Below are 22,604 nucleotides of genomic sequence, written 5' to 3'. Positions count from 1 at the left end.
TACATAATCATTTTTGTATATACTAAAATATACACTTTTCCCAAAAAATTAAGTTTTAGTTTAACTCTGACTTTTCCCATTTTTTCTTAAAGGTCAAGAGTCCTGCTATACTGCACCTCATTTAATTTTCCATCTTTCACCTCTCATCTCCCTTTCTGCTCTTAAACACTAAAGAAATGCATAAAAGCATCCTATGGCACATCTACCATCGCTGTACAAACAGAACACTTCCATCCCGACTAAAACAACTATTATACTTAAGAATTGTGGGAAGCTATTTCAGATATTTTTAGAGTATTGATAAGTGAATAATCTTTGGATTAAAGAATTCCAATTAAGGAGCCATTGTTTTCCTTTCTGGGAATTTGCTGGTACCAGTCTAGGAACTCCACCCAGCAGCTTTGGGAGTTGTCTTTTCTAACTTAGTCATCAGCTTTGGAAAGCCTCCAACCAAAGATCCCAACCTGCAAGACCCTGTTTTTAAGAAGATAAATGTAATGATTTTTATCCACTAAGCATCTTTATTTTTTTATCCACCCACTGATATGGAGGTCAATTATTTCCTTTTTATGTAAGAAAAGTCACTACAATTCTCAGAAACAGCTCTTTTTCATAGATTTCAATACATTTCTCTTATTTTGGCCCCAGAATTTTAAGCTCATTTAGTGAATGTACTGAAAATCAAACACCAAGGTTCTTTTTACTCAATCTTTTATTAAACAAATACCATTCTGCAGTTGGCACCACTTGTGATTGTTTATCACTGTATAAATCCACACTACAGACACAGGATTTATCCCTAAATAATAAGGAAGGGGAAAGGAGATCACCAGAAGAGCAGCCACAAATATATCTACTTGCCATTTGGAAACCGTGTTTCACTGACGTTTCAGAGCCAAACTTTTAGCTTTTAGAAACTGCCCACACAAGCGAAAACATTCCAGTTTTACTAATAGACACTTCAGTGCTACTGTGTCCAAGGGTCTTAAATAACTGAATCAAAATCCATGTTTCAAGCACAACATATTTACTAGTTTATCCCTTTACTACCTTCTATACTCAACAAATGTAGCTGTTGAATGTTCTGGTCTTAAATTAAATTCTAAGATTGAATTCTAACATTAAATTCTGATTCCTAGCACAAATTATAAAAGATCAGATTGAAGGATATCAAAGCGTGGAGCACATTAGGTTTTATATACTATATCAGTTATAATGTAATTGACAACAGGTAAATCTTTCCATTAGATTGGGTTATTGGAATACTAATTGCTAATTTTCCTACCCAGAGAGCAAGAAAAAGTGAGCACATTGGTAAAACTATTAGTTTCAATAAAAATACTTTATTATTTAACAGCACAGATTTTATGTAACATCCTTTATACCTGATTGTATTTCACTTCCATGTCTTTTTAATCCTGCAAGATAAAACCCCAAATACTTACGAAAGGGACACGCAACTACCACCAAAGTTTCAATTACAGCCTTTCCTATTTGGCAGCAACAAGTCAGGACTCGTGAGCCATTTTGTCTTCCTTCAAATCATCCTGCTGAAGGAAGAAACCTGGAGATGCTATTAGCACTGAAGTATCTGTTTATCCTTAAATGCTGCAGATGATGCCATATCTAAGCATTTACTTGTATTGACAAGGAAAAGAAACACTTTCAGAACTGAAAATAATACAAACAATAGAATATTACTGAAAATAGAAAAATTAAGTGTTAAAATTTTATCTTCTATTTTTCCAAGTTCCTCTTCCCTCCACATTGCACAGCGCCATAGGTACAGGCATAAACTAGGGATGCATTTAAAAAGGTTATGTTCTAAACAGACTGAGTAATTTAAAGAAGTGCAGAAAACAGCCAAAGATGCCCATGAACCCACCCCACCAGCCCACCCCCCAAAATACCAACGTCCTTTTTTAACTCTATTCTGAAGCACACAGGTATTTATAAAAGAAGAAACTGAATGTGTCTAAGATCTCAGTACATTATCATCATTATAGAGACCTTTAGGAAAGTTACCAAAGTTTTTCATCCCAGCTCTGTGACAAGACAACCCCTTTTTTAAGGTCCCAAAACCAAATGTATGATCAGATTTACCAAAAGATAACAAAACACTCCTACCCACCAGAAGCTGCTTTTGTTTCTGAACAACGGTTCAACAACGTGCACTTTGCCAACTAATCTATCTCCCCAAGATACTTCTAATATTTCAAGAGCTCACATGCAAAACATGTTGCATCTCTTTCATCTTTTATTAAAAATACCCCAACAAACCAACCAAAGGGAATGCAGAAATCTTTTTTCCTTGCTCTGAAATTACACTGATTTGGAAAACAGAACAGCAATATTTAATGTTGGACAGGTTTTAAGAATCAAATACCCCATAAAACATATCATCTACACTTACCTATTTTACCCAGTTATTGCTCATGTAAAAGAATCCTTATCAGAAGCCATTTTCTAAGACATTTTGCATGCATTCCCACATTTGAAAATGTGCTAACTCTATTGTTGAGAGACAGAATTTACTGGAAAAGTATGTCAACTGGAGAGATGCTGTAGCACACTTGCTCTAAGACACCATTACCAGCTTCATCTGTAAGTAGAACTAGTTTTATGTGCATACCTACACATACACACACAGGCAGAGCACCCAAATGCTCTTCGCTAGCTCACAGTTAAAGAACTTCAACTGAAAATTAAGTAAACAATATGAATTCAGAGATTATTTTATTAAGTAATCTTGAAGGGCGGGAGGCTCCCTGAGCAAATTAGCACATACGGGAGATGAGCAAGTAGCATCCTCTGCAAAAGACAGACGTGAGGAACTTTAGAGTAAAAGCCTAAGGAGATGCAGATGAGCACTGAAAAGCACCTTACACTCAACTCTTCACACCTCAGAGCTAGTAAAGAACAAAGACATCTCTAACACTAGTGAGCTGCAACTTTTAAGTCTAAAGATACTAATTTTTTGGCAAAGACTGTTACTTTTCAGTACAGCTTGACTTTATGTCCCACCATCCAGTGGGGAAGAAGCCCTCAAAGTATTAAGCTTGCTAATCTCCTGAGCAGAGGGAATTGCTATTAAAAATGCTAGTTAGACAGACAGGCTTCTATGAAAGTCTGCTACACAGGCTCATCAAACTCATTAAAACTAGCTTTAAATCCCAGGCTTGGGAGTGTAATCCCTTTAAGAAACCTGCAGACTAGGTTAAGAGAATAAAGATATGGTAGTTACTGAAGTGAAAGATGTATGAGCCTTGCTCATCTCATGGTCAGCGTGGGTAAAGAATACACCATAGTGCTGATGATCTCAGGTATCACCATTAACATGCTGTTGCATATCGGCTCCTTCCAACACTGAATTTAAACACGACAGTGGAATGATCTCTTTAGAATCTATACACAGACTTTGTGTCTTTTAGTTCAATAGCATAAAGGATGTTGACCTGCAGCAGAACCAATCCTTCAGCCTCAAAATGCCACCAGGAGGCAGGATATGAAGATTCCCAGTACAGTGACTAAACAAAATGTAAAACCATGAAATTAGAAGGTTCCCTATGGGGTCGAAGCAGTAAAACCGATTCTGATTAAGCTGCATTACCAGATAGAAGCAGGATCTCAATAATTTAAAGCCAGAGACAGGATAAGTGTCCATTAGCATTAGTGTCTATGGATGTACACTTTCTTTTTTTTTCCACATTTTCAAGGCCTCTGAGACCACGTCTGGGTCTCCATCTTTCCCTCTTCCTGGCTCTCAAGAACCCTTTCCCTCCATGCAGAAAAGCTTTCCTCTTTAGCCCTCAAATGGTAGGTAAGGAAGGCGGTGAGATTATTTGATATGAATCTGGACACAGAAAATGGTCTCTAATGTATCTAGAACACAAAACCTATGATAATTTTAGAAAGTTACGAGGTTGGATGTGACCCAAATTGCAGATGGACACAACACAGCAGGATGTTCTTCAGATGTGTCAGTGGCTCTTAAGTTCAGGAACAAAAGAGCCTGATTTTTATTTTTTTCATATAGCTTCCTTTCAGCACCAGCAATCTTGAAAAGGGCAAACTTGAAGCCAAACAAAAATATAACATAAAGAACTAAAGGAAGAAAAAAATCGGCCAGATCAATCCTTACAGAAAACTGGTCTCATTAGACTAATGGCATCTAAACCTCTGTCAACGTGTTCTTGCCCTTTTTTCCTTTAGAAACCAGTGCAGAATGGCTCAACTTATTTGAGCCTCCTCCACTAATGAGCAGTGCACATGCACTTCAATACCTCTCTGCTCCCAGAAATGATTAGCTCAAGAGTTAGAACTAATGTGACAAAACTCTATTCCATGCCATCACCCCCAGCAGCTTCTGGAGGTTTAAAGAAATCATTGCAACACATTTGCCAACAGGTTAGAACCAGCTGTCCCTCCAGTGTCCACCAAAACCACATGAGTAAGAATAGCTGGGTAGAGGTTTGGATTATTTTTAAGTAACTGCTTCATATTCAAGGTACCTGCATTTCCACATGTACATTTTTGAAAGAAGTCATGCAAAGTTACTCCTCTTCCTCTTCCAAATCCCAGGGACTGGGGTATTTTCCAGACTATGAGTACACTGAAATAGTAAAATAATCACAAAACAAAACTAGCACTGGGGTTGCGATACTCTGGTGATGGTTTTAGTTTACTATGCCCCCGGGTTTGGGGTGGACAGAACATCCCTGCACTGGTTCTAACTCCCTGTCGCAGGAGATGAAGGACCATCCCCTTGGGATGAACTGGAATCATCTCTGTATCTTTTCCTTTTCCCCGATGCTTTTAAGCACAGGAGGAACAAGCTGCCAGGCACTTCTCTGGCTGACGAGCACCAGCCACCCAAGAGGTGGTTGCACGATTTTGTATATATAAAGCTTGTAAAGCGCTTCAGGAAGCTGCAGGATGAAAAGGACTATATAAACCTAAGATATTATTATTATTAAACCAGTGATCTGACAAGAAGAGACAGCTTTTCAAATGTGTACAACAGCTTGAGCTGAAGAGATCAGGGAGTCCAATTTGAAAAAATAATAATTTGAAACGAATGTGAGGATTAGAAGTGGCAGCTCTTTTGTGGATTCTCCATGGCAGGTAAATTTAGTAGGCTACTTTAATTTTGCATCCTTTTAACTTCTGGCAATGTCCTGTGCATTGAATCTGACAGAGAGACAGAGTGTTTGAAGCTGTTGTGGCTACATTTTAGTCTCCCAATTTTACAATCAGTGTTTGAATCTGCTACTACAACTCTGCGTACAGAGATCAGAGACTTATCAAAGAGGCATCCATTTCAAAGACAAGCAGCAGCTTTGACTTCATTCCTTCAATGCTTAGAATTCCTGAAAAAGCAGATGAGCATACCACAAAACAGGTCTGAAGGAAATCTCTCTATCGGCTCTAAACCTATTTCAGTAATAATTTTTTAAGGATCTATTTTGGTCTTGGGTAAAATGAGTGTGTTTAGCAGAGATAATCCCCTCAACAGGTGAGCTTGAATAGATGCCTTTTCCTGTAACTGAAAGCACATTTTAAACTGGCTTACTGCTTTATCAAGAATTAATTGAAGAACTACTTCAACCAGTTACCTGATTATTACTGGGGGGGAGGGGGGGAATGGGGCTAATAATGTCTTCCCTTTCCTAACAAAGCAGCACTTCATTTCTTTATTGCTCCCCTTATTTTAACTGCATGGCTGAACCAAGCACACTGTAGGCAGTTAATGTGTTGCTTGCAGTAAGATGCCATAGTTTAAAGACGTATCATACGCGGGGAGTGATGCACGGCTGCAGTGTGCTGCTGCCCACATCAACTCTTGATTTTAAGCGGAGTTTTAGCATTCACAGTCTGCAGTCTGGCTGGTGATGGGCTTTGCTTATGTGGGGCACCCACTGCTCTGCGCTGTGAAACGTCCCTCAGAGGGCACAGCATGATGATAGGAGCAGAAGAGCGAGAAGAGAAACTGTGCCAGGACAGAATTAACTCTTACTGTCCCTTACACACAGTGTGATCACTGTCCACTCACAAGAACCAGCCACTTGGTTTTTGCTAGGAAGCATGAGTGGATTGCTATAAAGCACCAAAGGGATGTGTAAACCTGATGCAAGCTCCTCCAGCTGAGCACTGCCTGGCCTAGGAAAGCTCGCCAAGCTTGCACAGGGACAGTGTTTCAAGGTAAGTGGTTCAGGTATTCTGATGGGCACTGCAGTGGTGCAGGGTCATGGGGCTCCCACCGACGTGGTGCAGGTAATGGCAGCCTCAAGCCCGCTTTGCTTCCACCACAAACCTACTGCTTCTTATTTGCCTGCTCCAGTTCTTCAGCTGCTCATCAGTCAGATGCAAAGGGGATAATCAGCAACAGGTTAATTTTTCTGATGAAGCCTGTGGAGATTTGGCATTTTGAACTTGCTGTGGTACAGCGTGGTCCCTACGCCATGCTCGGGCAGGCAGCATGAAAGGAAGCTCCTCGCTTCTGACAGCCAAGGGTAGTAGCCAGGGAACACCTTCAGCTGCATCTGAAACCTACGGTCATACCCATAGCCTTAGAAAAGCTACACTGCAGGTGTAGACATGCCCTAAAGTGCACTGAAAGTGCGTAAGAGTTCAGCCCTTCAGTGCTCAAATCACTTCTGACAAACAGGACTGAGAAGCCTTAATTCATTTGGGCATTTTTTTAAAGCACTCCCAGCACTATCTTGCACTAAATGAAAGCTTTGGTTTAAAATGAGCTTTTAAAACTCCAGAATGTTTACAAGCCCCTCTTCTCACAGAACAGCTCATTTATCAGCCTATGCACAAGAACTGCTTTTGTGATATCCTACCCATTAAAAGGTCCCCAATGCCCTCCCCCAACTAACTGACAGGCCTGACACACTCTTCACAATACTTTCAAGTGCAGTTATTTACCCAGTAGGAAACAAAACATATGGGAAACCACAGTAGAAGCTTTTATAAGATGCAATGATGCTGTATCTGCATTAGCCAGTTCAACAAACCAATTGCTTTTACGTATGAGCTGAAGCAGGTGATATTTCTCATTGCTCCCTGTATTTCAGAGAATCACAAGAAAAGATACAAACCCATTTTTAGGCAGATGGGCATGTGCCCATCTGCTGGTCCTTATCAGCTTTAATGTTTAAGAGTAATAATCAATGAACCCATCCTCCAACTGATCCAGGTCTGTATAATCTGCTATAGGAACTGGCAGGTGTGTAACTCCTGGGTTAGGAAAGCAGCTAAGATCAGCAAAGATGGATAAAGCTATTTCCAGCTCTGTGGACCACTCACCTCCCTCCTCGCTGCTGAACATTGGTCTAGAGCTGCTGCTTCTAAGGAAAACTTGCTTTTTAAAAGTCAATGTACATTCAATAGATAAACATCCACCTCTGCACTTAAAAAATGTAGAGGTGCAGCCATAAATAAGCATTAGTGCTTCAAAAATGGTGAAACCACAGTTTTATGGTTTTAAACAGAGACAAGGTGGGATCATGAATGGTAGCAATGTATTTCAGCTGAAAGCTTTCAAGCAGATGAGAAATAGTTACAGGAGTTGGAACCTGAGGAACTACAGTCACATTAAATTATTCCATCTGCAAGTCCATTAAAAATTGTTAATGGCTTTGTATGGCTCTTATATTTATTGGGTGGGTTTATTCCTATGTAAGTCATACATATTTATTACCAGGGTCCAGATAATGGTTATTAATAAAACTTCTTTTGTTTGCATACTGTCTCCACGCTGGCCTAAATATTTACAACTTGACTATAAAAGAATCCTCAAAAATTATAAATAGCACCAGGGATCCATCACAACTTTTTGTACTTCATTACAGTTTTGTGTTTGGTTTAGTTTTAAAAAGTGGGGAAAAAAACAACCTGGTAAATCCATTTCTTTTTTCAAGTCTAAAAAGCATAATTCTTTCACAGCTTTTAAGCACAATTTGTGTTGAGGAAATAAAAGGAGACCCAAAGCAAAAGCAAGCCAGGCTTTATAATTAAGAAAATACATCTATTTCTACACATAATTATGAACAGCAACAAAAGCTCAGTATTAAAATAGGTCCCACTGAATCCCTGGACTTGTGCCTGCCAACTAAAACACCTACTATGAATTTAGTAATGGGTTATGCAAACATAAATTATAAGGCCAGACATTTTAAAAGGAAAAAAAGTTGATTTATTGTCACATTGGAGACACGGCAGGAGAGAAGCACAATTTCAGTTTTCCATATATTCATCAACACTGCAGATGTGTTAATGCTAAAAGAATTCTAAAATAAAAATGACTCTCAACTGTTCTAATTCTCAAATGTCATTTAATTTACTCAAAAATCGTTACCGGGAAGCTTTCTGCTTTTAAATTTTGTTTTAAGCAAGCAAAATATACTAAAAATTTTGGGAAGAAAATAGGTTTTAAAAGCATTTTATCAACATTTACCTCAAGACTTCACCCACCCCTGCAGGAAGCTGGGGTACTTGTTTTTTCTGTTTTTGAAGAGAAAAGCTCACAAGCGTGAGCTGGAACCAAGTCATTTGTGAGCGTTTTCACTCAACAACTTAATCGTTTCTGCCCTTGTTTCAAGTAGATCCAACTTTACACTTATCCACTGTCGAAGCAATGAAAAGAATCTCTCGTAATTATTCATGACAACATAATTTTAATGAGAACAACATGTTCCTTTAATTACACCTGAATGACATTGAGGTGGTCCGGCGGAGGAATCGAAGGAGGTTTACAGCATATCTGTTCATAAAGTAAAAGGTAAAGTACTATTCGAAGATGTTTAGTTAGTTCTTCTTTTGGTAAGTTAGGAAGGAAGAGCACAGATCTTTCTTGACTGTTATTTTTGTAAGTTGAATCTTAAACATAAGTCAAAGCAAATTTAGGAACTGAACTTCAGGCTTGCTTTGAGAGTACTCAGTCTTTGTGTGATCTATACATAAATTCCCAGCCTTAAACTTACCTTTAAGTAACACAGAACATAGGAATGGCTCTTAAATGTTGATACCACAGCGAGAAAAATCTCAGCTATTTCAGCTAAATAAATGGAAATATTTCCCCATAAGAAACAGTCAACGGTGCATTCAGTAAATCATGGAACTAATTTTAATGCACACTTCCATAAACTACAACCATTCTTGAGGAGGAAGGATGACAAATGCCCTGTAAGATCAAGTTTCTTCCTTCAAGTTCTGACCTTGAAAACATTCTCCTCCTTCAGACCTCCACTCCCCAACCATCCCCTGCCCCGGTCGCTCCCTCTGGCCAGCCTCCAAATGGGTCAAATGCCGAGAAGTTCAAGCAAAGGCAAGTACAACTCAAGGAAAACAAACTATTTGCTTTGCATTATTCCATTCTTAGTGACAGGAGAAACTCATAGTAGCATCCACTGCTCAACAAGAGAGTTAATATTTGCTTACAAGTATGTCCCCTTGCAAAGCACAGTAGTACCAAAACTACCCCCTATTCTCCTCTTCTGCAACGGAAAATCCAGCACCCTTGACGTCACTGAAATCTAATACCTGCAAGTGATGTTGCTACAAGAAAAATGCATTCTTCAACTGTCAAGCATGTTTAACCAGAAAAATGCTTAAATAAAATACATCTAAATTACTAAGAGCAAGTGTCTTCAGAGTAACTGGCTTCTTCAACTACTCTGACATGTTCAGTTGAAGCAGATGTGTCTCCCTCTGGAAGACTTTTGGAACTCTAATCAATCACATATTTTCAGGTTTACAAAAAGACATTGGAGGTAAGTCTGTTGTAAAAAACTGATTTAAGGATATTTTTAAAGCAAATTGAGACAGAGGACTCAAAGTGTCCTGATCATGTGGTTTGAGGATAATGCTTTGAATCAAACTTCTCTGCCTAATTAAATGTGATGCACGATCATTACTTCTGCAGGTCAAGGGAATTCTTTTCCTAGATTTCAGACCTGCTATGCAGTTATCCAAGAAATCCTACATACCCATAACCCCCAAAATATGGATTCATTTTGTAAAAAGACCTTCTCAAGTCCTGTTACCTCAAAATAGATTCTATCAATCTGCAACCCAACAGGCTGCTGCCCACCAACAGCCTTCACTGACACGTTTTCCCTGCAGAGAAAAGCAAAATTAGCTTGGTTTGGGGAAACAAACCATCACGAAAGTTTTACTGACCCCAAGATGCCAGTTCCACCACCAAACTGACCCAGGGGGAATAATCACAACTATATTGCAATACAGAACATTAACACATAAGCGTTTTTCTCTGGTGTACCTGCCTAAAGTGGTTGCTCCTGGCTTGGATTTGCTGCTCCTCAATGCACTGAGCTAGAGCAAGAATCACTGCGAGCATTAATGTGTGTACAGCAAATAGCAAGGGAGATGCCAGCTGCCAGAGACTCTGGCTCAGCTTTTTGTGGGTGATGAAAATGATTTTGTAAAGAAAATTTAATAATGTTTAGTAATGATAGTGGTGAGAATGGTCAACACACAAAAATGGAGGTCAGTTTTATGAGAATCCTAGAAAAATACAACTGTGAGTTAGAATTCTTTTATTGTTCCCTCACTTCTAATAAAATGAAAGGGCAGCAAGAGATCATAATATAGAGAAGCACGGCAGAAACACTGGTAGTTTTCCTATTAACAATTAGAATATGCTAAAGTTAAATATGCATTAAATAATGACAACAAAATTATTGAGAACTCTTGAATAAGGGACCTCCAGGACAAGGTTAGATCTGATTTAACCTAACTGGCTCCAAAAGACTAATTTTTATATTACATTTTAAGACATGAAGATAAATTATATTATACATACAATTTTTTATACATTTTTCTGAAAAAAGTATAATAATAATATCATCATCATTTTCGTTCAGCTTTAGAAATAACAAGCCCATGGAATATGAATTATCATAAAGATCATTTACCTTGCAAACAGAACCTCTTCAGAAAATGGTAATATTCCATATAACACTGAAAGGGAGGACATGACACCTAAATATCATTATCCTACAGGAGAGGTATTCATCTTGGTTCCAAACCAGCGAGATAAGCCATACTTCTATGTTCTTATAATTTGAGGCTTTTTACAGAAGGAAATGATGTTTTAAATCAGTAAGGAGAGTATTCAATGTTACTGATTCACATATAGGAAGAATCTTAAAAATACAAAAGTATTTGCATTTTTGTATTTTTAAGATGTATTTCTGTTATTATAAAAAACAATTTTATAATAGAATTAAAGTATTAAAAATGTGGGCTGGGATAGAGTTCATTTTCTTCACAGTGGCAGTATGGTGCCATGGTTTGGATGTGTGTTAGAAGCTGTGTTGCTAAAGAGGTGTTTTAGTTATCACTGAGCATCTTCCTCACCTTTTTCCTGAAATGACTTTTAAGTAATAAGTCAGCAAATACATGAAAAGTTGGTATTTTGTTAATTCCCTACCATGCACTGATACATTTACTAATTACAAATTGTATTAACTGCATTTAGTTGTGTTATGCTAGCTAATGTTTACATTGAATATCATGTCTGTTCTTCCATACTCAGGCCTCAATACTAACATGATTCTTGTACGTTCCTGGTGAAGGGGAGGGAGGAACATCCACACACTGTGTACTCTCAGGCACACAGGGAAGTAAATTAAAGAAAAAAAGGGGAAGGAAAAGGAAGGAAAAGGAAGGAAAAGGAAGGAAAAGGAAGGAAAAGGAAGGAAAAGGAAGGAAAAGGAAGGAAAAGGAAGGAAAAGGAAGGAAAAGGAAGGAAAAGGAAGGAAAAGGAAGGAAAAGGAAGGAAAAGGAAGGAAAAGGAAGGAAAAGGATAAAATAAGAAAAGGGGGAAAACAGGAAAAAAAGGCAAAAAAGGAAAAAAGAAAAAAGCAGAAATGGAAGGGGAGGGGGGAAGGAGGGAAAAAGGGGAAGGAGGGGGAGAGAGAAAGGAGTAGAACCCAGCTCTAGATGGCAGCAAATCAATATGCACCCCTATGGACACAGACACCATGAGCATCAACTGTTTCCAAACATACTGTATTTTCAGTAGTGTTTCTAGGCATGTTCTTATTCTCACTTTGTTACACAGGCAGGGCCAAAGCTGACTGTACAGAGCCGTTGGGAATCAAGCACAATTCACCACTGACCATGAGAAAGACACGTCTCTCATTTCAAGAACTCAACCAATACCTTGATTTTTAATTTTAAGCTTAATTTGGTTCTCTTTTGCTGCAGAGACTGGATAATCCAATAGAATGATCCAGAAACACCTGGAGACTAAGAATCGAAGAATTTCAAATTCTAAAAATCTGAGCCACTGCATAGTAACTGTGTTCATTCCCTTTCCTAAGTTGTGACTTGCAACTATAATGTTATTCTTGTAAAAAAACATGGATCTTGAAAATACACATCACCCTAATATGCAATGACATGAATAAAACTATTCCTTTTGTAACAAGATTCTACAGACGCATCTTGCTTTCTCTTTTGTGGTAGTGGTACTGCGGAAACATAACTCCGCAGTATGGGGACGATGGTGATAGCTCAGGTAGCAATGAAAGCCAGGTTTTATGTAGGCAGTTGAACACTGCTCATTAGACATCAACCGAAGCAGCACAGAACTGACGATGTAGAACAATACAAACAGTGTAAACACATTGAAAGTGGTCATACCAACTTCTATGAACACACGGGCATGAGCTCATGGGAATACCCACCACAGCAACATCACTGTCACACTGCAGAACTTGTATTTCTTTATAAGACGTGCTTGGGGTCAGCAGGCTGCCGTGTCCATCCAGCCACTGTTAAGATACGCTATTCATATGCTCATTCATTTTGTTTTCTGTCACATTCCAACAGTCCACTTTCCAGAGCAGTTTAAAGCTACTTAGTTGAGAACATACTTATGTTGTCTATGTTTAAGGGTTCTCCCAGGTCCTTCCATAACTTTGCCAATCCAATCTTTAAAATACAAATGCCAGTTCGAGCACTTAAATGACCTCCTAAATCTCGTCAACAGAGTACATCTGCAGCACAGAAACTAAAGGGCAACAATGAGGAATCATCAGTTCAACTTACCATCAGGAAAAAACCAGTGACGAAAGAAACAAGCTCACACGGTAAGCTCCTATACCCAAATATATGCTTTAATGCAACGGCCTCACATCTGCCTCAATTTTTATAGCTCATGCTCATATTAGAAAATCAGGCTCTTATTTTATTTCCCAAGAGCTGGTCCTTTCTCTTGTGCTCAGTTTAGTGACCCACAGTTCAGGTGAGCCTGGCAACAACCAACATTGCTCAGCACCATCTAGTTTATAACAGCTGAATCCTAAAGGAAAGCAATGGAGAGTTACAGGCTAAGCAGGCTGAAGTGTTGTTGTCTTCCCTTTCCATGAGTATTTAACAATTAGATATTACTGATTTACAAAGTCTAGGCTTACTCAGTTATTTGTTTTCTGGTGGACTAGCTTAAAATAACAATAATAACAATAATGGAAGTATTAGACAAGCTTTTCAATGTTTAAAACAGAAACAGGTAAGCAAAAAGTACCTACTCAAGTAGGAATCTGGGCAGAAGCAAAGGCAAAGTTATCAACATTGGGAAGTATCTTCGCTTTGTGACAAAAATTATCAACCTGTGCAACTGAAATAATTTAGAGGGAAAAAAATTTTCTCAAAGATGCTCATTCACACATTTGTTTATCCACAACACAATTGGCATATGAGGATACAATGAATTAGACCAAGAAATTCAGAGGTTAAAATAGCCCAAAAGCATCACAGTTAGTCACAGTAGCACAGGACCTATCACTATAAGAAAATAATCATCTGATGCAGGGTGGCAATTCACATGATCTATTTTGAGATGTCTTCCAAGCAGCAGTCATGTAAAATTGATGTTTCAAGTAATCTCCTGACCAGACTCAGCCTTCCACAGTAGCTGCTCAGGATGAAAGAGAGACTGAAAATACCCCAAAACACCTATGAGCAGCAGGTCTGACATCACCTCTTTAAAGGTGTGAGGAGGTAAAAAGTATTTTTGCAGTAACAGGAATTAAGAACTGTTTCTAAAGGTTGCTGCATGTAACATCCACCACTGAATTTTCTGCTCTCACAAGGTTCCCAAACATGAGATACTTCTTCCCAGCGTCATCTCCCTGTATGCCAAGTCAGAAATAGTATTCTAACATTTTTAAATACCAAAAGCCCTGGAGTCATTCCTATAAACATGCAAATATTGTATTTCTTCTGCAGCAATGTGATAATTTGCAAGGAAGGCAGAAATGACCCAAATAGATCTGTCACATTTTTTAAAGTAAAAAGAAACAAAAGTATCCTCAATTTCATTACTAATTTTCCTAATCCTTTTCTGCTACACAGGATGTTGCTTTCAAGCAGACATTATGGAAAGTCTAGAGGACATCCCAGACAGCAATGGATAGGAAAGTCAAGGCAATTGACGCTTCTCCTGATTTATGGTGAGACTGGCTACAGCAGAGGAAAAGAGATGCTGGATCAGGCTAAACCACTGCTGCACTGACAGGGATGCATGCAGAATGAAGAAGAAAATGGAAAGCAGAATCCTGAAACAAACTGTTACATTTAACAATTCCATCTTTGTGGGTTTGGGGTTTTTTTAATACCGATAAAGCTGTTACTTCATTACGGAAATCTAAATTAAGCTCTACACTGAGTTATTTATTTAGCTGAGGAATGCTTTCTTGTGCAAGTCAAACTACAGAACTCATTTTTATTATTAAAACCAGCATGTTTGATGTTTTAGTAACATAAATGTATCGGTTTGGAAATGCCACTGGCTCACTAGGCCTTTCCTGTCCACCTCAAGGACAAAATCCTCAGGGCATCAGTTCAACACCCCCTTCCCCAGAAGTCCCTCCTGCTCTGACGTTCCCTTTCACCTCTCTGGGTCAGATCCTCCAGCATCATTCCCACTGTCCCAACAGGAAGCAAAGCAGCATCTGCTACTTGAGAAGGAGCAATAAAGGTTAGTACAGTTGCTTGCTGCTTCTTTCCTAGGAAGGTACTTGGAAGGAACTGATACTTGTGTGTCGGTTATCTGGAACGAACTTTGAAACCCAAGAACATTCCTGGATGAACAAACAGATTGCTGGCAATCATGAGGAGAAAAAACCACAAAACAAACAGCCCTACGCACTGCTACACATTCATCAGTTAACAAAATGAGTTTATATGTACTTTTGATGTAACTGTGCATACACGTACAATGACACACACTGCACGTGCTAACATGAGCATGGAAGAGCTTCCTACATGTAACACACACCCTTCTGGGCTTGCCTAGCATTGGTCCTGACACCTTTCACACACTACCTGCCACTGAGTGTGTGGAGTGGCTGAAGAGCTCAGCACTGCATCTCCTTGCTGCATCTCCAGTGAAGTCAACAGCATAACTTACTTTGATTTTTGATGGAAAAATGAGCATCTTAGAAGTTATGCACTTGATACAGATTTATTTAGGCAGCAAAATGTCACTTTCTACATCCAAGTGCTAAGAGAGTTTGGGTTAGTGAAGAATAATTTTTTTGCAATTTTCCAGGTCTTATACTATTATAAAATATAGAGAAAGCCTGTTGGAAAGCTGATGTTTATGGTTCCTCTAAAAACATCAATTCATATCCATTATTTACAGAATGCAAAAGCTCCTGATGAGAAGATCATCCAAGACAAGCAGTCTTAGTTAGGATGGTCGACTTGGCAATGCATACAAGAAAATCATGGAAATAAACCATTAAGGGAAAAACACACTTACATAGGCCTAATACCATATACTACTGCAATAAACTTGACAGACTGGAACAGCTTTTCTCCTTACCTCTGGAGTGTTCTTCTTGAACTCGCGACTTTGCTCAATAAGTTTTTTCCTCGACTGCTCACTTTCATCTTGCCGGTTTGCCAATATTGTTGCTGTGGCATCGAGCTCTCTCTGTCAAGAAAAACAGAACAACAACAAAAAGGAACTATAGTCAGAGCTCTGTTTCTCAGAGAAACAAAAACAAAAGCTCATATGTACATCACGGCATTTGGAATATCAAGATGGCTGGACTACTGGTACAGAACAAACCACCAAGCTTCCAGAAATTGGACCTCCTAAATAACATGAAATGAAGTTCTACAACCCATCTTGCAACCCAAGTATCATTTTTCCCAAAAGCATTCGTGTCTTTACCACAACATTACACAGGATAGCAGCAGTGGCGTGCAGTACCCACATCCTAATGAATTCCCAAATCCAGATCTTAAACCACATTCCAGCCAGGTACATTTTCACCTGCCCGCTTTGTAAAGAAACTGGATTTTCCCTTTTTGAGTTACTCTATGAAAAAAATATTATTATTAACTCAAATATTTGTTAACCTTATACTTCAGCCTAGAGTGGTTATGCTTCAGTCACTCTTAATTTCAAGTGACGCACTGTGTAGAATTCTGTACTGCCACTGCAATGCTCTTTTTCAATTTAAGTCTTTCTTTATTCGAACACAAAATTATCTTTTCCTACTATTGGAATCTGTTCCTCTAAAATTATTGGCAAGTCTCTGTTTCCTTCTCCAAAACTATCTTTTTTTAATCGTCTGGTAATGCCAGATTATCTTCCAACTGCTTCTACTAGGCTAAAGTACAGGCTCAGCCTACAAAGCGATGCCCAACTCCATCGAAGTGTGTTATCCCCATCCCAGCTTCTCTACTCAGTGCTGTGCTTCCAAATGCCACCATAATAGATTGAACGGGTCACTTCTCAGCCCATAAACCAACAACACTCAATCTTCCATGTCAGTTTATTCCTTTTCTGCAGTATTTCCACATAACATGAAAAACATAAAGGCTAAGTTCAGCTATGTACATCATTCCCCAGGTCGCTTGGAGTTATAACCAAGAATTTGTGAAAGGAATTTGGCACTATTTTCCTCCGTTATTAATTTGAAGCGAGAAAAATCTGGCTATGTGAAAGAAGCTCATGAAAAGAACAACATGCTACGGCAAGACACAGAGCAGGTCTCCTCTGCGGCTATCTTCATCACATCACTTTGCCAACGTGCCTCCAGCCCCGAGATTCTCCACCAGAAAACTTGCTGCACCACTGGCATTTGTTCATAACCCAACAACTTGTAATGGAACAGACTGAGAAACCAAGCCTGGCACCTCCTGTGGGGTCTGATTCCAGATCCCCAATAGCTGATCAAGTCACTGACCAGGCCATCTCTTGATACCAACACACACAAAGATCACAATAAAAGTAAAGCGGATTTGGTTACTACTAGATGGTTAGCATAAAAACTTTACTGTGCATTGGATCATACGCATTTCCCAGTGGAAGTGAGCACCCAGCATGGGGAAGCAAAACAGGAGAACAAAAGATTTGCCTCTTCCTATTTGTGTGCAGAGGTGTTAGAAATAGCAACAGGCAGCAGGTACTCACGGGACATCAGCTAAACCCCATCCTGCAAGTCTGAATAAAGAACGTACTGGACTAGCAGATACATTCTGGTTTCTAGAACACCTGTGAAAGAGCCTAATTCCAAATACTTAGTTAATTTTTTGTATGGGTAAATCCTGTGCCTTTGGATGGATGCATATGTGTTTTAAATGACCCCACAGTTCGACCTCTGGAGGAAAAAAAAGCCTTCTGCAGCGTCCAACTCAAAAGGATCAACAGTTTCCCCCCCTTTAGGTTTATTACCACAAAACTAAGAGATTTTTTTAATTTATTTTTTATATCTGGACCTTAGTTATCTTAATCCTCAGCAACAAGCTCAATATGACAAATGGATTTGAAGCTAGGCAGCACGCTGGAGCCAGTGACCTAAATATTGTCACTGTAATGCTTAAAAAACCCTCTATTTCTGACTTGGAGGGAAAAAACAGGGCAATACGTCCACCAGATCTTGGTTTGGAATTCTGTAACATATGTGAAATCTATTGCAGAAAAGTGGGAAATACTTAACAGTTGGATAAACCACATTTGAAATTCATCCTAGCTAAGTTTATGCAAGAAAAAAGAGCAACAGAAACCAATGTGGTTAAGCTGTACTATAAAGAGCAATATAACGGCTAAGCAGAAGGCTTTTAAAAAATATAAACAATCTGGTACGGCCAGCAACTTGGAAAACTATATTTAAAAAGGAAGCACACATTTAAAGCAAAACAAAGCAAACACAAATCATGAAGTAAGGAGGAATTTCAGTAGACCAAAGAATCGAACGCTTTGTCTTACAATACAGGGTGCTAGCGAGCAACTTTACAAATGGAAAAATCGACTTTTAAAGACCTATACTTCCATGTTTAAAGACAAGAAAGAAAAAGAACTGATTAAAAAGGAACCATATTTCATAATAGCACATATTTCATGCTATTATGAAGAAAAGAGGCAAGGAGCAAGTGACAAATAACCATCTTGCCCTCACTGCTTGATTGATACCAGTGCCACAATGCATTTACCACGGGCACCTTCCCATTACTTTCAGAATTCCAGCTGGGACCGGTCTAATAATTTCTCTCTGTGAAACACTTCCTTATGTGACATCTCAGGTACAGATATCACCAAGGAGAAATGCCAGCACTCAGCTGCACTGAACTCTTTGGTGCTGGGGGCTGAAGCTCACAAGCTCAAGATCTTGCCTTAGCATTTATGAACAACTGACACAGTAAGTTGAATTCCAGCTGCAGAACTGCAGACATCCAGCTCCATATACAAGATCTGATGTAAACTGAGACACTAAAATCCTCTAGCTATGTTGTGGTTAATAAACCCCAAATCAAAACTATTTGGAAAATTTTCTTCCTCACTTCATCTCAACCATGTTCAATGCAAGTTTCATTTACTTCAACCTAATAACAGATATAGGATTACAACCCACAGGCATTAATGGCAGATTTTTCAGACTTCTGTGACTTAATCTCAGGAGATAGCCCAATTTTTGTAAAAATTCAATGTGGCCAATGCACCATTTCTGCAAGCAAGCATGTATTAAAGAGTTAAGTACCATTAACTTCGAGGTTTCAAACCTGAGTACTGCACAACACTCAAAGGTATACACACTTCCCAAGTCTTGCAACCACTCTCTAAGTAGATATAAAGTAAAAGGAGATGTAATACTATACAGAGAGAAGCGTAGTAGAGAGTCCTTTTGGGTGTATCAAAAATAGGAGACTATGTCCCAGTATCGCTCCGGCACCTTTAAAATCAAAAAGATTCCAATGAAAAGCAAACAGAAGCCAGGGCTCAAAGGCATTGCAGTGGTGACCGGACTACAGAGAGGATTCAAAGCCTGGAAGCTTTAGTTCCACAGATTCAACAGCAGCTAATAAACTTTCTGGCCAAAAATAGCCACCATTCAATCGCCCCTGCAAAAGTGAGTCACTACTGGGAGGACATTTTGAGAGAGAACAAGCAGGAGCATTATCTTGCCCCTTGCCCCAAAGTCCCATCGATTTTGGGCGGACACAGTTAGCACTGCTTAAGCTGTAGATAACTAAAGAACTCTCTCCAGGGTTTCTGCTTTGACCCATTTCAACAAATTTATTGAGGGTGGGAGGGAGGCAGTGGGAAGAGAGGAGAAAAGAAGGTCTTATGCTCTGAAGTGCAGGAGTCATTAAAAGCAATCCTTAGAAAACAAACATTAAAAGGTTTCTTTCATGTAGTATATATATAAAAATATCTAAAACTAGGAGGGTCAATCTGCTATCCACCATCAACTTGAAGTGAATTTGGCTTCCTTTAATGCCAGTATTTCCAGCCTCTTTCAGGCTCTCCAGGAGCCATCTCTGTTCCTCCTGCTTCTGTCACCCCATGCCACAGCCGTGCAGGGAGCCACAATGGGAATCCCAGCCTGCTAAAAACATATCCCACCTTTCCCCCCTTAAATTCTGTTGCACTGAATCAGTTCCCTGCTAAGCCCCCCTCCGTGGCTACACGGTGTTGTACCATTACAAAAGGGAGGTGGGAAACACAGCTGGAGCGAGGGAGGCTGGTGGAATCCTCCTTTTCAGCACCAACCTGCAATTAGGTTGACCCCAAGCAATTCCGAAACTCCAGCCTCCTTTCAGGCAGGTTTCAAGGTTGTTTTCTTTTACAGCTGACATGCCTTCCCCTACGAGATGCATACCTTGATAATCCCCTAGCCAGCAGGTCTGCACCACTGACAACGGACTGGCTTAGCACACTGAAGCCCTCCTTCCCCCTTTTTGTAACAGGGAGCACCAACCCAGCCCCTTCTGCCACCAGAGCTCTCCAAGACGTACTCACTTGGGAAAATGATTCTAGACAGAAATTGGGCTTTCTTGGACATTTATGAAGTCTCTGTTCCCCCATCCAAACAGTGGAAGGAAACTACACTGGTATTTCAGGACACAAGAAACCAACACACTTCAGCATCCCAAACCCCCCAAAAGCTGCTCTAACATATCCTAACTACTAGTGTCTGCTTAGACCCAGCATTTCTATGTTTCACATGGGAAAGTTATAAAAAGCTTTAATAATCCTCCATAAGCACTGTGATGCAACCATACCCCCAAATTTGGTTATTCTCCCATTTTACAATGGTAAATCCCTGCTTACACTGGAGCAAGAAACACATATCATATCTTTATGACACACTGATTTTTTTTCTGGTAGACTCCTACTCCTGGACACAATGCCCAGGCTATGCCTTGACAGCCTTAAGCGTGGCTGCAGATGTTAACAGCATGTTTTCACCATAAGCCTCAATTTACTTATTACAAGGATTGACACAAATTACAACTGCACGTAGATCAGGAGTCTTTTACCAGTAAATGTAGTAACCATTTCCCCTGAACTCTTGTTTCTGTATTTTTAAGGTATTTCCCTTTATCATCATTTCAATCAGTTACTCAATCTACATGATAACATGCAACTGAAAGTTTCCAGTAGTCTCAGTTTTGTTTTCAACCTCTCAGGACCGCACTGTTTGATCTATCAAAGCTAATGTATCAGTTCTATTACTGAAGAATTTCTTGGTACACCTATGACACCAATGTATTAGTGTGCAGCACAACTCTGCATACACACAGCCTGCTTCTTCTGAGGGAATTTTGCACTTCCCTAACTGATACATTAGGCAATCTCCCCCTCAATCTTTAAAACCCCACCGTTTTCACCTGTGCAGAAGCCTACGTGCTGATCACACAAGTACTGCAGAAACGATAAACTGCTTTGCGAGCTTGATGTGTTTCTCTGGGAAAACAAAGAGGCGTGCTGTGCTCCCTTGGTAAAGCTCTGCATTATAACCACAAAGCAGACACTGGGAATTTCTGTTAATGTCTATTTTGACTGTAAAAAGCCAGCCCCAATTCCAATCAGAAAGCACTCAGAAAGGTAAAACATATGGTAATAATGCAACCGTGGAAGAAGTTTCTTTCCGGTAAAATGAACTTGTGCCTGTTAAAAAGCCCCTTTTTAACACAAGGGAAAGGGATGATCAGAGAGTTCAAGAAGAGCTCAACACCCCACAAACCACCATCCCCTGCCTTACACATCAGCAGGGAATGATGAACAAACAACAATGCAAAGACCAGAATTCCTGTATTTTACACTTCTGGAAATAAAAAACCCAAAACCCATAAATATTAAACAAAACCCATTTCTTAAGTAGCATTTTGCCATTTGGCAAACTAATGTAACTACCTTTCACACACAGAATTAGCTAGGAAATTTCAATAAACACGTTTTATTTCCGCATACTGAAGTAATTTGACTCTGAGTAAGTTCTTAAACAGGCTTTAACTGGAACAAATTTTGACCTCTGCGCAATGCTTCTGGACAGAGAGTCAACGTGTGTGGTGGCCACCACAAAGAGTGAACAAAACCGGAGGTGCTGATGTAGCTGTCAATAAGATACCTTAATTAACGGGCTCTTAAAGAAACAAAAGGAAAACATTAAAACACAAAGCCTGTTGTGGCTTTGTCTGCTCACAATAACACCAGCCAATACCACAAACGTAGGGAAAGCCTATCAAAAAATCTCACAAGAGGGGAAAGCTAGTGCTGGCTTTTCAAAAGGAGCTCCTATCGGTACAAACCAGCCGCACAAGTATCTACACCAACAACAAATGCACTACGAGGAGAAAAGACTGCCAGTGCCAGAGCCAACATAGTTATGCCTGTCTCTTCTTCCACACCTTGAAAATGCAAAGAATGGGAGACTGTCCAGAGCTATAAAGACCTTAATGCCAAAGGTCTGCATTTAACAAGCTTTTCCTCTCACTCAGGGAAACAATGAAACATTGCCCATTCATTCCAAAAGATAGTTTTCATCTTCCAGGATTATCTACTCTCTCTTTCCACTCTCCTCAAAGCCACGCACTTTCAGGGCTGAGGAACACCTTCACAAGCCCCAGGTCCAACCAGCAGTGCCCTGGCTAGTTCTCCACCATGCTGATGCGCTCCAACTTCCCTACAGAAACGAGGTTCAGGTTTCACTCCCAGCGTCCTCAACCCTAACCCCAAAGCTTCTCGCCTCCACCTCGTGTTCCTCAGCTCCTACACCAGACTGTTAGTCATCCCTGTTCCCACCAGGTCTACTCTCTCCCCACCACAG

General features: G+C 39.6%; 1 protein-coding gene across 8 annotated transcripts in view; it reads right to left on the bottom strand.

The window, feature by feature from the left end:
• CUX1 (cut like homeobox 1) overlaps positions 1-22,604 on the bottom strand; it is a 273,385-nt gene that overhangs the window by 206,418 nt on the left and 44,363 nt on the right. For 7 of the 8 annotated variants that reach the window (XM_030472171.1, XM_030472165.2, XM_030472166.2 and 4 more), the window contains exon 2: positions 15,866-15,976. In XM_030472171.1, coding sequence (XP_030328031.1) covers positions 15,866-15,976 — 111 coding nt within the window. Of the gene's footprint in view, positions 1-15,865; positions 15,982-22,604 lie in introns of all 8 variants that reach the window. The other variant, XM_030472172.1, reaches the window with a different exon arrangement.

Source organism: Strigops habroptila (genome assembly GCF_004027225.2).
Source record: "Strigops habroptila isolate Jane chromosome 13 unlocalized genomic scaffold, bStrHab1.2.pri S16, whole genome shotgun sequence".
NCBI classification, from domain to species: Eukaryota; Metazoa; Chordata; class Aves; order Psittaciformes; family Psittacidae; genus Strigops; species Strigops habroptila.
This window is presented reverse-complemented; position numbering and strand designations above follow the sequence as displayed.